At 40.1% G+C, this 15,877-nt stretch overlaps 1 protein-coding gene across 1 annotated transcript in view; it reads left to right on the forward strand.

The window, feature by feature from the left end:
* Window positions 1-579: 579 nt before the first annotated feature.
* The window catches only part of CHSY3 (chondroitin sulfate synthase 3), a 288,356-nt gene continuing 273,058 nt past the window's right edge, over window positions 580-15,877 (forward strand). Inside the window, exons 1-2 of the mRNA XM_047084198.1 lie at window positions 580-1,387; window positions 3,828-4,111. Of these exons, the coding sequence (XP_046940154.1) occupies window positions 580-1,387; window positions 3,828-4,111 (1,092 nt within the window). The remainder of the gene's footprint in view (window positions 1,388-3,827; window positions 4,112-15,877) is intronic.

The raw sequence follows: 15,877 nt of genomic DNA on the forward strand, positions 1-15,877 counted from the left end.
TCCTTCCGGAGAGGAGGCCGGCTCTGGACCGAGGCGGGGACGGGGGGCGTCCAAGGGCGGGTGACGGGGAAATAGCGCGGCTCTCGCTTCTCCCGGGCTGGCAGCGGTGCTGCTCGTGGCTCCTCCTCGGGGCCAGTCCGGAGCCCGGCGGCGGGGGGGAGCGGGAGGCGGAGAGCGAGGGCGGGGGCTCGGGAAGGAGGGAGGAGGGAGGGACCAGGCGCGCCAGTGACAGGGTGGCAGCCTAGGAGCGGACGCGTTGCCGCCGCCGCCGCTCCACCTCCTCCTCCAGCAGCTCCTCTCGCTGCTGCCGCCGCCACTGCCGCCGCCGGGAGAAGTTTCACTCCCGACCCTCGTTCGGAGCCCGGACCTAGAGCCGAGCGGGAGAGCGCGGCCGGCAGCGGCAACCCGCAGTGGGCCAGGCGCCCGGAGCGCCCCGACCGTGAGCCGGCGTCGGCGCCTCGGCGGCGGGCAGCGGCCCGGGCTGGGGGCGCTGAGGCGGAGGAGGGGCGGGTGTGAGCCGCGGGACCCGCGCGCAGCGCCGCAGCCACTCAGCTAGCGTCCGCGCCGGGGGCAGTCGCGATGGCTGTGCGCTCCCGCCGCCCGTGGATGAGCGTGGCACTGGGGCTGGTTCTGGGCTTCACCGCCGCGTCCTGGCTCATCGCCCCCAGAGTGGCCGAGCTGAGCGAGAGGAAGAGACGCGGCTCCAGCCTCTGCTCCTACTACGGCCGCTCGGCCGCTGGCCCCGGCGCTGGCGCGCAGCGGCCGCTCCCCCAACCTCAGCCCCGGCCGCGGCTGGAGCAGTCGCCGCCCCCCGCGCGCCAGGAGCTTCAGGGGCCGCCGCTGCCACAGGCAGCGCCCGGAGCAACCAGTTTTCGGAGCAGCCCCTGGCAACAGCCACCTCCGCTGCAGCAGCGGCGGCGAGGACGCGAGCCCGAAGGCGCAACGGGGCTGCCAGGCGCCCCCGGGGCCGAAGGGGAACCCGAGGAGGAGGACGGGGGCGCGGCTGGGCAGCGGAGAAGCGGCCGGCCGGGGAGTAGCCACAACGGCAGCGGGGACGGGGGCGCTGCCGCCCCGAGCTCCCGACCCCGGGATTTCCTGTATGTGGGAGTGATGACCGCGCAGAAGTACCTGGGCAGCCGCGCGCTAGCGGCGCAGCGGACCTGGGCGCGCTTCATCCCTGGCCGCGTGGAGTTTTTTTCCAGTGAGCAGCCCCCCAACGCCGGAATGAGCCAGCCCCCGCCACCCCTGCCTGTCATCGCGCTACCGGGGGTGGACGACTCCTACCCTCCCCAGAAAAAGTCCTTCATGATGATCAAGTACATGCACGACCACTACCTGGACAAGTATGAGTGGTTTATGCGCGCCGACGACGATGTCTACATCAAAGGTGACCTCCCAGCGCCGGCTGTCCCGCCTGCCCGCTGCCCCCCACCCTCTTCTCCCGAATCCTTCCTCTGCAACCAGCCCTAATCCCTGCCCAGCCCCTCTCTGCTTTGCTGCCAGCACGTGCTCTGAGCTCCTGCAGCCCCCAGCCCTCGGTCCCCACCCCTCGCATCCGCCCACCACGCCTAGTCCGCTCCTCCTCTTCTGCTGCAGTCTGGACCCTCCTCACACCTGACCGGTTTTATTAGCCTTTCTCACTCTTGCTGTTCTCTTTTCCGCCCAGCGCTTGCCCCTACTCTTCACTCTGTGTCAACGCTGAGGAAAGGGACTTTAGGGTTAGCCAAAGGCGTTTCCTACTCTGTCATCCTCCGAAAGCCCGGGTGGTAGTAGTTTCCCAAATCTATCTAGAGGGGCGTGTCCTCAGTAAAGGAAGGGAAGACCGAGGAAGCGGGCGAGAGCCGGTCTGGATACGGGTGTTCTAGCGTTATTCCACAACGCTTTTGTTTTGATTGGATCTAGCGCGGTTTCAGAAATGGTGAGATTAAGGAATTATTTTCGCTATTCGGGACCGTTCCCTGTGCGTTTCCTTCCCTCTCTTACGACCCCGTCAAGCACCGGGAGTCCTTGAGCACCCACACCCACATCGCTCCAGCGCGCACCTCCTTCCAGCCACAGCAGTGCTGCACAGAGTCGGGCCCTAACCCCCACCCCGCCCCCCGTCCACCTCAATAAAACCCCGGGCGGAGGAGAGCATTTTCAGGAATTGGTGGTGCGCAGAAGGTGAGAGCGCGGGTGACTTATCCAGACCCCAGGAGCTCCAAGCTGTATTAGCATGTACTAATGTGGATCCTTTCCAATCCATCTTGGTGGCGGCGGCGATAAGCAGAGGCTTGGAGTCCTTCCCCCAAACCACGCGCAGCCACAGCAGGAGAAAACTTTGTCAGTTTTAAAAGAGGCGCGGTCTTTCACCCTCATCGTGGGTGGCTCTGGCCAGAGGTTTCTAAACTCAGCAGGGAGAAGTTCCTAAACGCGGGAGTAGATCTTCCCAGTACCGCCCGCTGTGGAGATGGAGATGGGCGCAAGGGAAGTCTCAGGGTTGTGTTGAAGTAGGGTCTCCCAGTGCTTCCTCCATTTCCCAGCTTCTTGGTCAAAGGGGGGCAGCCCTTCCTTACTGTTAAGAAAGCCTCGTTGCTTTCTCCTTATCCAGGTAGTCTTTCACAGGATTCAAGGAAAAACAAACAAATTCCGTTTTGGCTCAGTGAGTGAATGTGGAGTAATAACTAGAGATTTCTTGGGGTTAGGTTGGGAAGAGCGAAGTCATTCCATTGGTGATTCGATACAAAAATTAATGGTTGCCTTTCTAATGAATATGGTATCTTACAGACAGATTTCAGATGTATAGCTATCTATAGCTATAAGTGATAGATCCCTTCTAGTCCCCTTGTCTTCTGTGTATGGTTGAAGTCACAAAGGTTTCCTGGCAGAAGTTTGCCACACTTGACAGAGAATTTCTAAAATTCACGAACAGCATCTACTTCTGTCATTTCTCTTAATGGTTTGAAAGACTGTCCTTCAGAACACCGAAGTGCCATATTCATTCCATCTCTATTAAGAATGAAATGCATTTTGAATTAAGAACCCAATAATAGCTAAAACTCACTGAAATCCAAGGGGGAGGGGGGGAGGTGTGGCGTGGCTTCAAGATAAATGACTGCAGATGAGTTCTCATCAAAAAAACGATAGTAAAGATGCTGACTGGGAATATAAAGAAGGTGGCTACTTCATTGTGTCGCTTTGTAGAATACCAAATGTGTTTTAGCTACACAATTTGACGTTTAAGTGGTTTTTCTTGATGAACTTACATACTGTAAGGAAACCAATTATATTATTATTTTAACAAATGTTTATTTTTTCCAAAAAGGTGCTTTTCAAAGTTCCCAAGTTAAATTCCAACACAACTTTAATATTCTTTCTCTCTCTCAATTTTTGTTTGTATGTGACTCAAGTTTAGTTCAGGACAAAACACGACCAATTTATCAGGAAAAAATACTAATCGGATATCAACAATCTGCCAATCAGTGCTGAATATAAATGTTGTTATTTTCTGAAAATTTTATCATTAACTCAGATATGCTAAGAAATTTATCATTAATCTCCTTATCATAATCTCACCTTTTACAAAAAAAAGTCTGGTGATTATTATACTTAAGGTTTTCCAGTGACCTTGAGTAGAAGGTTAAGAACATTTTATTATGACTTAATTAGTAACGGAAATTTCATAGTTTTAAAGTAATAGAATATTCAGAGAGGTCTTTCTTCCTTTCAGCTGTATTATGACTTTTGGGGAGTTTGTGCACAATGTTGAAAGGTCTTTCCCTTACTTTGTATGTTCTAAATGATTATGAAATTAGGAAAAGGAGAGATTGTTGCCTTTCTCTTTGTAGGTGATAAGTTAGAAGAGTTTCTTCGATCACTCAATAGCAGCAAGCCTCTCTACCTGGGCCAGACTGGCCTGGGGAACATTGAAGAACTTGGAAAATTGGGGCTGGAGCCTGGAGAGAACTTCTGTATGGGAGGACCTGGCATGATCTTCAGTCGAGAGGTTCTCAGGAGGATGGTGCCACATATTGGTGAATGCCTCAGAGAAATGTACACGACTCATGAGGACGTGGAAGTAGGACGATGTGTTCGACGCTTTGGTGGAACTCAGTGCGTCTGGTCTTATGAGGTAAGACAGGCTGTGATGAAAATGTTCACATGTTATAGATTCTTGCCAGTTTATTGCCTGGGGCAATGACTATGTTTATTCTCTTGCTTGGAAATGACAGCATCAGCCGTGTATGGACACAAGGGTGATTGTGGGGAATAACTTTCTTCACAGAGCCGAGGCCTGTGGGAGGTGTTTTTTATTAACATGGCCCTTAACTTTAAGCAGGAATCTGTATATATGGTCACATCTCTGGAAGATGCTCTTTCCCCTCTATTTGCTTTATTGGTGTTGATATACGTGCTTATCCATTTCCTGTCTCTAACAAGGGGACTAATTTTATTCTCTTGGGTTGTAGCTTTTAGCATTTGGTACTTGGTTGGTTGTTGCTGTTGTTGTTTTGGTTTGGTGTATAATTGCATCTCTTTGTTTCCGAACAGTTTTAAGTTTTCTTGGGAGATTTTCAGGTGGAAATTTAACATGCATGTTTTTAAATCATAGGAAAAGTTAACTCATAGGGTATCATTTATGATAGATTTATTCACAAAATAAAGGGGGCTTGTTACCTGGGAAAATAGAAGAAGTTATGAAGATGTTAAGTAACTGTTTAGTATTATGACTGGTTCCCTACAATTGGTCTCTGTCTGCCGTTCTATTTCCTGAACAGCGGCTGTTGTTTATATAATCTGAGTTAGGAACTGTTCTTTTATTGTGATAATTAGTTTTATGAAATACTCTGGGATTTTTTTTTCCTTCAGAAATTTGTTTTGAAGAGAAATACAATTTTGTTTGAAATAGTTTTCCTAAAGGTTAGTGTTAGTAAGAATTTGATTTGACATTTGGTGTATTGCAGTTTTGAGTAGTTTGGTTTTCAGGTCGTTGGAGTTTGATATACTCAGCTGCACACATATGTAAATTATAACTTAACTCATTTTTTTATCTTTTCAAATTTTTCTTGTCTCCCGGTATAGAAGAAACATGAAAATAGGTTCCTTGAGAAGTCATGATACCTCAAGATTACACAGTTACTTTGTAATTACTTTAGTAATTACTGTGTAATTATTTTAGTTAATTTTGCTTTATTTTTAATACTTTGTGGTATTTACACTTTTAGGGAATATTTCTTCTATCTATTAAAGAAACTAAAAATTATCAATAAATAGTTATTTGGAATATGTACTATGCAAATTTAAAATTGTTATTACCTCATTTCTTTTGATACTAAAATTGTAATTTTTCTTTTGTATAACTATGACTACCCTGTAGAATAAAAATGTTTGCAATGCAAGAACATTATAGTTAAAAATAGGTATTTTAGAATAAACTCACTGAAAAATATTTGTTTCTCCATTTACCATAAAACTAACTGAAAGGCATAAAACAAATACACAGTATAGAAAACACATTAGGTTGATTTTGTTTATATGAAGATACAACTTTGGAGACATTCACTCTGTATGGATGAGTAAACAAAATTATTGATATTTAAAAATAGAGATGGAAACTTATAATGTTTTATTTGGTACTTTATTGCCTTAACATCACATAGAAGGTCTTAAGGAACCTTTTGTTTAAATGTCCTTCCCTTCAAGTTTTCGTTGATCCTGCCGTCTTCATCTAGCTGTGAACCCATTTCATCTAGCTGTGTACCCATTTATGTTCCAGGAGAGTAAAGTAAACTCAGGTGACCTACATGCTCAAGAATCGACTTAATATTTTATTTTTAATATAGGCATTTTATAGTGGAACTTTAGGTCATATCATAAACTGACATAAAAGAACAGATAAATCAAGAAATTGCAAATCTTACAAGATGTAACATCATGATCACAGTATTTTCATTAACTTTTCAAAATACATTTAAATTTACACTCATACTAGGTTATCAACTGAGTTCACAATCTATATGAAGAAATCATTTCTATCTTTTTTTCCTCGCAAAAGAAAATATTATTCTCTAAAGTTGTGGTGTTTTAGAAGGTTGACTTTATCTTTTGCTAAACAATTACATAGAATTTACTTTGTTTTGGAATATCAGTTTTTTTTTGTTTTTTTTTTCAACATTTATTTATTTTTGGGACAGAGAGAGACAGAGCATGAACGGGGGAGGGGCAGAGAGAGAGGGAGACACAGAATCGGAAACAGGCTCCAGGCTCTGAGCCATCAGCCCAGAGCCCGACGCGGGGCTCGAACTCACGGACCGCGAGATCGTGACCTGGCTGAAGTCGGACGCTTAACCGACTACGCCACCCAGGCGCCCCTGGAATATCAGTTTTTAAAGAGCTATTTAAACAGAATTTTGAGGGGGCATTGCTTTGGTAGTACAAAGTCTCAGGTGTTATTTAAAGGAATGATGGAACATTTCATGGCCAAGATATTTATTAAATAGCATCTGTTAATAAATTTAGTAATGGTAAATATACAATTAAGTAATAATTTAAGCATGTTAATATTAGGATGCGTTCTGTGTTATATGGGACTCCTGAGTAGATCAGTTGGATCACAGCCAAACTAGGGTTTTCCAGTTTAGATTTTAGGTTAGTTCATCTGATGTCCATTCTTTGCTACTGTTCACATTATTTGAAAAGAATCCTCTATTTTACTGTACATTGGTGTCCTCAGTAAAGATGAAATTGTACATCTGGTCGTATAACAAGCTATGAAAGGATCTTTAACTTTGTTTTCTTTTTTCTTTTAAAAGATCCATCTGTGATAGAATTCTCTTAAAATCTTGAATTTCCTTTATCTATACCTTTCATGGATTTCAGAATTTTGTTTGGCTTTTCCTCCTAATAAAAGTTCTTACAGAGTTAAGAGCACTGCCTATGAATTTTGAATTTAAATATATGAAGCATTCATGGTGCAATATTATCTTTTAAAAATGATAAACAGGCTTGAAGATCTTCCAGGAAGAGGATTGGGCAAACATAATTAAACTATATAGACTTTGTAGCTTTTCTTTATGATAAATTATAATTTTTATAAAATCTAGAAATCTTTTAGTATTATTTACTGTTCAATGAAAGTATACTTTCTCTGTTTTATATACAATTTAGCATTAATTGAGAGAGAGAGGATACACTTGAACTTGGGTTTGAGTTCTCTTGTCTTTGGTAAGTTAGTTCTTTGAGCCTTGTTTAGTTCAACTGAAATTGGACATTATTACAGTGTCTGCTACATAATTTTTGGAGAAGATTAAGTGAATTGGCGAGAAAACCTATGTAAAGCCCTTCATATAGTGTTTAGTACACAGTAAATTTTCAATAAATGTTAATTATTATAGCCATAATTGTTGCTGAATAGATCATGTATTATACATAACATGGATTCATCGATATTTTATTATATTTTTTAATGATTAGTAATGAATGATTTGTCTATATCAAAAGAGTCAAACTAAAAATAAACTGAATTCTTTTCAGTTAAAGAATCCAACTTTAAGGTTTTTTGGCAAAGAGCAAGAAAGTTTCAAAAATACTGAAAGTATGGGGATTCCGTGTCAGTAGAACTTACTATAAAACATGGAAGTCTGCATGTTTAAATGATGCATTACACATATTTGCTTCAGTCTTTGAGCACCATAATAATAGTTTATCTTAAAAAAAACAGTGTGGAAAATAGTATCTAACAAGTGGTGATCTAATATACATATTTAAGGAATCTCAAATAGATCAGACTCAATATTAAAAAAAAATATTGTATAGGTTTCTAGATGGGTTGCCGGAACAATAGCCCCTTTTTCTGAGTTTCTCTGGAATTTTCAGTAGAAACAGAGGTTAATAGTGTCTCATTCTGCAATCAACTATATGAACACCAGGAACTTGGCTTTCAAGAAGCTAGAACCTGTTCCTGTGGTGCTCACTTTTGCAGGAAATGATGGATAGCTTTACTTCCTCCCTGGGGTAAGGTCCTCATGGTCTGGGAAAAATGTCTTGCATGGGGGCTTCTTGCTTTGTTTCTCTCTCTGTCATCTCCTCCCCTTTTACTTTTTTCTTTCTGTATTTAATGATATATAAAATAGATTACAAATGCATTTGGTATGCACCACTTTTCATCAAGTTCTTAGTAAATTAACGTGCTTATGATAGACCAGCTCCTATGTCACAAGAGATCACAGAATATGCGCCCAGATCACTCCTAGGGTGCAGGAATGACTTGACCTCTCCTGACCAAAGAGGCCTTTAGTTGCTGATCAGCCTCAGATGGACTGGTTCTCTGTGTGCCTAAGACCATTGGAGAGTCAGAATTATGATTCTCCCTTTGGTACTTGGAGGTAGAAACATCTAGAGTCCTAGGACATATGGCATATGTTAATCAACACACTTCATGGGTTGCTGTTGTACTCATTTATACCTCAAATTGTATAAGTAAAGATTACTAACTAAAGCATGTTCGTGAAAAATCATTCTATTTTATTCATTCTGTGAGTGTGAGAATTTATTGGCATCTACTGTTGGCTAAGTTCGCTTTTGTGGTAGAGCTCTATCTTGGCTACTGTTTTTCTAGTTCTCTGAGCTGCAATCTGGCAGCTTGGGAGGCTGCATATGGCTCTTAAACATTGTTTGGCTCATGGAGTGTTTTAAGGTTTTCTGTTTTTGTTTTCAGATGCTTTTAGGAGAGGCCGGCAGTCTTCAGTCCCCTTCATATCCTAATTCTAACAACAGGCTTCCCTTGCATGTTTATTTTAACTGCCTGGCCCAGGTATGCTTATGAGTCCTGATATTTTGAGGCAGATAACGCACATGTTGAAATTTTTATTAAAATATTCTCTAGAAGATGAAATGATTTTCTAGTGAGAATGAGATGCGTATTTTAAATACTGTAATTTACAGAAGAATTTTTTCCAACTTGGCTGTTAGAATTGTGTGTCATATAATATAGTTATACTTCCTTTGTTGTAGGTGTATTTTTAGTAACTAGAAAGTCCTCACTGTTAAAAAAAAAAAAAAAAACAGTTCAGCCAATCCAGTTTCAGCATGTGCCTTAGGAGAATTGCAAGTTCTATTTCTTTGGTTTCTGTTTTAGTGCGATTCTTTATATTCAAGCATTAAGTAATTTTAATTTCAATGATTCTTCTTCTCCCTATGAGGGAGTTTTACATTTCATCTACGACTCATCTTCAGAATAGTGTGTATTTATCTTCTTAATGTTTATAGTTAAATGGAGCCAGAGAATGCATGTGTCTTTATTTCATTCAATTAAATGTTGTTTCGAATAAAATATAGCTCTATATTGATAAAGATATTTCTCTGTGGGCTTAAAAACCATTTCTTAGGACTAAACAGATTTTTTATTAGATTCCTTAAAGAGTTAATTTCAAGCCAGAATGTCTTATGTCTCATGTTGGCCCCCTAAAGGCTATAAACACCCTAGAAAATTCCATTATTTCACAAAAGGATATGTTCTGGAAGTGTTTCTCTGGGCTTATAATACCAGAGAGCTATACCATAAAAAACTTAACTACATATAAGTTCTTCATAACATAACCATTAAGGTTAAAATAGTTGTGCCATTCTTAAAGGGCTATTGTACATCCTCCCTGGCATCTTCCTGTTAACTTAGGGGCTTCACTCTTCTACAATGCTAATTTTGCTGTATCATGAACATGGTTTATGCCCCCAGAGTATATTAATATGTATGGAGAAGCATAAGTGGGGACTTGGATCAAAAATTCAGTCGTTCAAACATCTTTTCTTGGTTCTTATTCACAGTTTAGTTTTTAACTAAAAGCGGTAACCTCCTCACACCTACCCTTCCCACCCCCATTTCGCTTGTCAGATGAAATCATCATGCATTGATTTTATGCAGCTTCTTTTCTGCTACATTGTTTTCTTCCTTGTACAAAATGAAATTGCATTCCAAGTTGAAGGAGAAACATGGTGTGGTTTTTCCATATTTTGTAGTCTTAGCTAGTTTATTGTTATTGTTAATGGATGCCTTATCACTTGAATTGTGACAACATATGCTTTATAAGATGATTCTGACAAATTGTGGAAAATAGTAAGTGAGAAAGATGCCTCCACACAATTTGAAATAAGTTCCATGACGACATAAATACTATCTTAGATTAAAAGCTTTGGATATTTTTCCTCCTTAATTGATCATAAGTATACTAATTTCCTGAAGAAATTCCAAGTCAACTTTTTACTTCTGCTTGCTTTGTCTTGGTCTCCAAAAAACCCCCTATGTTTTTAGAAACATTTATTTCAGTCTCTTTTCTATCGAATGAATTAGTGTTCATCATGCAAATAAATGTATTCAGTAATACAACTGATACGGCATTTTCCTTTGATAATAACAAGTTACATGTTTTGAGCAAAGGTGTGCCTTTTAATAGTGAGGTATTTGAGCTAGCCATAAATTTCATTAAAATAAAAAATTCAGCTTCTTTAGTCATCTGAGTCATTATTTGATATGATTGAACAAAAAGAAAGCCTGAGTAAACTGAAAAATTAAGGGATTGCCGTTCCCTCAGAATTCTAACGTTCTGTTCATTTACTGTCCTAACTATTAAACAACACTCTAGTTAAGGCTTAACCACATACAAATAATTTTGAATGATAACATGCATTTAAGGTGACCCTGTCTTAGAAAGGTGTGGGACATTTATGGCACAGTATGTGATAAGTTTCTAAATTAACTAAATCAAAACAATGCTAAAAAAAAATCAGCAAACCCTGTTTTGGAACTAACTAATGAATGGAATGGATTTCTTAATTCATTGAGTTTCTAAAATCTTTACTCACCATTTGTCATTCAAGCTCTGTCCCTCATTCTTCACTGTCAATGGCATCTGCACTTTTCATTGTCTCTTTCAGTTTCATTCATTAAAGAGAGATAGCTTAAAAAAATATATGCATGCTAATAAAAGTAGTGTGCAATAAAATTAAATTCAAATGTGAAGAAATAAAGGGAAAAGGAAAATGTAGAAAAATAAAAAAAAAATCTTTAAAAATGTGGGTTGGGCTCATGTTTTGCTGTTGTTAAAGAGAACTTTACCTAGATACTGAGACCTGAAAGAGATCTTTCCCATAGAACAGAGAGGGGCTCTGAGGGATTACAAAACTCAGCACCACTCTGTGAGTAGAACAGTATGAATTGTTTCAGTATTTCTTGTAAATCACCTCAACATAAGCCAGGAGTGCCACACAGACGGGCAGTTCTGCATGAGGAGTTCTACTTGGAGACAGTGCAATTATGTTCAAGTGCACCATTGCCTCCTGCCTTACTTGATTTTATTTTAAAATTTAGAATAGCTTTCAGAAAGCCCTTCATGGATATTGCCTCTCGCTAAGATGTTTCATAGTAGGTTGGCCAACAGGAAGTTTGAGTTACGCATGTTCTCTGGTGAGAACCCAGAATGTATCTGTTGTGTCATTGGTTAAGGACAGATACATGATTGTTCTTTGCTCATCAAGAGGATGATGGAAACACTAGCTACACATGGAGAAATCAAACCAGATTAGAGACCCAATGGCCGTCCCACCTGAGGAGCTCAGAGTGAAGTCCAAGAGAATTCCTAACATCTTGGCCTAGAATTAGCAATGTGGTTACCTCGCTATCAAGTTGATTATTAGAAATGTCTATTTTCATTAATTCGATAATTTATTGTATAATCATATAAGTTATGTAATTTTTATTACTTTTTTATATAAATGTAAGTTTAATTTTAGGTAAAATTTGCACGCCCAAATGAAAACATTGAACAATCAACATTTTAATGAAAAAATCTCTTTTAATCTAATGTTCCTATATATAGAAATAAATTTCATATGAGTTGAGTATATTTAATACCCATGATGAGTGTTATGAAGTATGAGAAAAATTACAGTGGTAAATTAAATTTAAACTAGTCTGCCTTAGAATTCAGTCATCTCACATCTTATATAGCTGGCCGATTTCATTTGCCCAAATATGTCTCCATCAGCAGTGAACACACATAGACCTTCCTTGTCCTCATGGAGCTCAGAGGGAGGAGGGAGTCCCGCTTCTAACGTTGTCTTGCTTTCACGTCTGATACAGAGTTGGGTTTCCCATTTTTGTCATCCTTCCGAATTCTCTTTCATTCTAAGTCAGGAGAGCTCCACTTGGGTTCACCAGTGATGTGTGTGTTGGAACTGGGATCACGGGGTCTTTATCTGAGTTTTCTTAGGTGAACATCTTCCTCTCTTGTTTGTATTAATTTACTGAAGAGGAGTAAAACAAAGGCACGTTTAGTGGTTTGATGGCATGTAAATATATTTTTTGCCTTTTGTAAAGCACAGGCCACTAAGAATTTGTTTTTTAACCAAATCCAGAGCTGTAATACTTGGCTTCAAGTTGTAGATCTGCCATTCACTAGCTGTATGGCCTGAGACAGTAACTTAACTTCTTTGTGCCTTAGTTTCCTCATCTATCAAATGGATATAATCCCAGTACCCACCTCCTAGAACGGTTGTAAGGGTTAAATGAGTCAACGTATATAACAGCACTCACAATAATGCCTGGCAGTGTTAAGTGTTCTGCAGCTGTTAGCTATTTTTGCAGAAGCAGAATGGTATAAAACGGTGCCAACTTTACAGAGCCATTGTGAGACGTAAAAAGGTCAACGTATTAGAAGGCCTTAGACTAATGCTTGACACATAATAAGTCCTGTGTAACTCTTAACTACTATTAATGTTTTCCAGTGTACAATGTTCATATTCTTTTTTACCCTCATGGGAAAGAGAACGTTGATTGGAAAGGGTTTATTGCAATTGCTTTCTGAAAGATGGGCTTTGCTGTAGCAGGGAACGTGCTGATTCAGTACTTCCTCAGCCTGACTGCACAATTGAATCCCCTGGGAGACTTCGGAAAAAATCTGATGCTGGAACCCATCCTTGACCCATTATATCAGAATCTCTTAACAGGTGAGACCTGCCACATAGGTGATGTTTCAAACTCCCTAGGTGATTCCAATGTGGCTCTAAGATTTAGACCTCTGTATAACTTTTTTTTAAAATCACTCTCTGTATTCAAATATCCAGTCCATTCTTTATTCCTTAAAAATGACTTTTTGTTCTGTTTTACTTTGGGGTAGATCATAGGAGGGAAATCGACATTCTGCATTTCTGTCTATGTTTGTTACTTACCTGTTCCAAAGAGTTAGTGACTGGATTTAAGATAATAAATTTAAAGCCATCACTCATAACTGTAGATTTTCTTATGGTCTGCTTTTCATGGTTCACATATTACTCTTTTCTTTTTTTTTAATTAAAGATAGATTTTAAAACATTCTTAGAAAAAAAAATTTTTTTAGCCCATGCAAGGCTAGAGTTTTTATACCTGTTTTTATTTAATATGTTTGAGTAATGTATAGTAACAGAGTTCTTAAAATTATAGGTGGAATGTTTTCATTGACTTGATTGCATTAACATTGACTGGTGACTTGGAGCTCAAAAGGATAAAAGATAACATAGTATCTGTTTGATTGCGGAAACAGTAATTTATTTACAAACTTTTTTGGGTAAATTTGATTTCAGCCAGTATTTTCAGCAAGTATTTCCATGCCCATGCTATAGTTGACTGCTATAATGGAGAAAAATATAGGATACACAGGATTGTAAGGGAAGAAGTCCCCAAGGAGAAGAGCAAAGTGCAGTACTTCCTTCAAACTAGACATCATATACAGGTGCATTGCCAGGTAAGTCAGGATGCCTGAGGAAGCAAAGGTGGAAGAACAGCATGATGGCAAATAGTGTGTTTGCTTCAAGTATGTCTGGAGGTAGGAGAAATGAGGCTCAAAAGCTGTTGGTAGAACTCAGGAAAGGCCTTGTACATCATCTTTAGAGGTTTAGGATTATACCTTGTAGATCACTGATTCTTAGAATCACCTGGGGAGATGTCATTGGTTTAGATACCGTAGTTGTGATGGAGCACTTGTGTAGAATTGCTAAAAATCTCTGGGCAATTGTAATGAGTAGTCAGAGTGGAAAATCAGTTCCATAGATCATGGGGAGCTTTGAAGATTATTTTTTCATTGGTGAATGCCATGATCACATTATGCTACAGGTAATGGTTGTAGCATGGAAGGATGGACTTTTTAGTTCCTAGGGATAGTAACAAAAGACAACTAGGATGATATGGTACCAGACCCATGAGAGATGAGTCTTGATGAAAGAGTAAAAGTGGCAGTAGAGGTGAGCCTAGTGAGGAAAGAAAATTGATAGAAGTAGGTGATTGATTACATACAGGGTGTAATGGGGGAGAGTACAAGGTAACTCCTGGGCTTTGGATTCATATGCTAGTACTATTCCCAGAGACCGCGAATAAAGGAAGAAGGGTGAGTGTGGGTGATTGGTGTGTTTCAGGTGTGGGCAGAGGGTGAGGAAAATGGAGGTCCATTTTGGATACATTGAATTTTGTTTATTATTTATCTATTCAACAAATACTTACTGAACAACGAATATTCCTGGCCCTTTTATAGGAAGAAAAAAAGAGAAAGAAAAGAAATGGACAAAATTACTGCCTTGTTTTCTAGAGGGGGAAAAAGAGTAAATCAGTAAGGGAAGGCCAAAAGAACACAAGACTGTGGGTGTGCAATTTTAAATAGGGTGGTTAGGTGGGCTTTACTAAGAAGATGATATTTGAACCATGTGAGGAAGAAGCTCTCCTGCCAAAAGCAGTCAGCAGTCAAGTCAAGAACTTGCCAGAGGGCAGAAGGGAAGCTAGAGTTCAATAACAGGCCAGGAGGGTGAGATCTGAGGGGATAAGGGGTAAGACATCATGTTCAGCTTTGCAGTCCTTTGTAAGTACTTCTTAGTAGAAGATTGAGGCCTACAAAGCTGTTGCTCTCTGAGATTAAGCTGGTAGGAGTATGGCTCTACTGTAGGTATTATCAGACTACGTGAATGCATTTGTTTTAGGCAAGCTTCACTCATGGGTGAAACAGTTATTGTTTAAAATGTAAAAAGAAAAACCATGCCAAAGCCATAGGATTAAAAGATTGTTTAAAATTTAATTTATTAAGAGTCATTGATTTTTAAATTGTTTACAATTCAAATTTTATTTGGTGATTGGAACCAGTAATATTATAAAATGGTTCAAAAACAAGGCATAAAAATAGATATAGTTAAAAATCTTTCAATTCCTGGACTCCATCTGCCTGGAGAGGCCTTCCCCCTAACAACTGTCTACTCTTTTTTCCAGAGTTTCTTTTGCATGTGAGACTATGCATGTATAGTATTGCCCACCTCTCGAATTTACATTTTTCACAAGAGGTGGCATATTATATACATTGCTGTGAATGTTGCTTTTTTCAATAAAGAACATTTCCTGAAGTTATTCTGTCGTTACCTCATTTTCATTAATCTCATTCCCTTTAAAAAAATCATCATTATCTTTTATTTAAAAAATTTTTAAATGTTTTATTTTTGAGAGAGAGAGAGAGAGAGAGAGAGAGAGAGCGAGCGAGCGAGTGGAGGAAGGCAGAGAAGAGAGTGAAATCCAGAATCTGAAGCAGGCTCCAGGCTGCTCAGAGCCAGACGGGGGGGCTCAAACTCACGAACTATGAGATCATTACCTGAGCTGAAGTTGGATGATTAACCGACAGAGCCACCCAGGCACCCTATTCTCTTATTTATTGTTGCCTAGTATTTAAAAACGAAACTGAAAATTGTCTCTTATTTTAAGAGGCACTGCATGCATTTATGTGAGAGCAAAAGGAAAATGGACAGTGCAACAGCCTGCAATCAGTATATATATTTCCATCTTTTCTGGATTGCTAAATTTAAAAAAAAAATTTTAATGTTCATTTATTATTTGTGAAAG

This window comes from Lynx rufus, unplaced genomic scaffold (assembly GCF_022079265.1).
Source record: "Lynx rufus isolate CCGP_SWC_20201006 ecotype Redwood Valley unplaced genomic scaffold, mLynRuf1.p SCAF_1, whole genome shotgun sequence".
NCBI classification, from domain to species: Eukaryota; Metazoa; Chordata; class Mammalia; order Carnivora; family Felidae; genus Lynx; species Lynx rufus.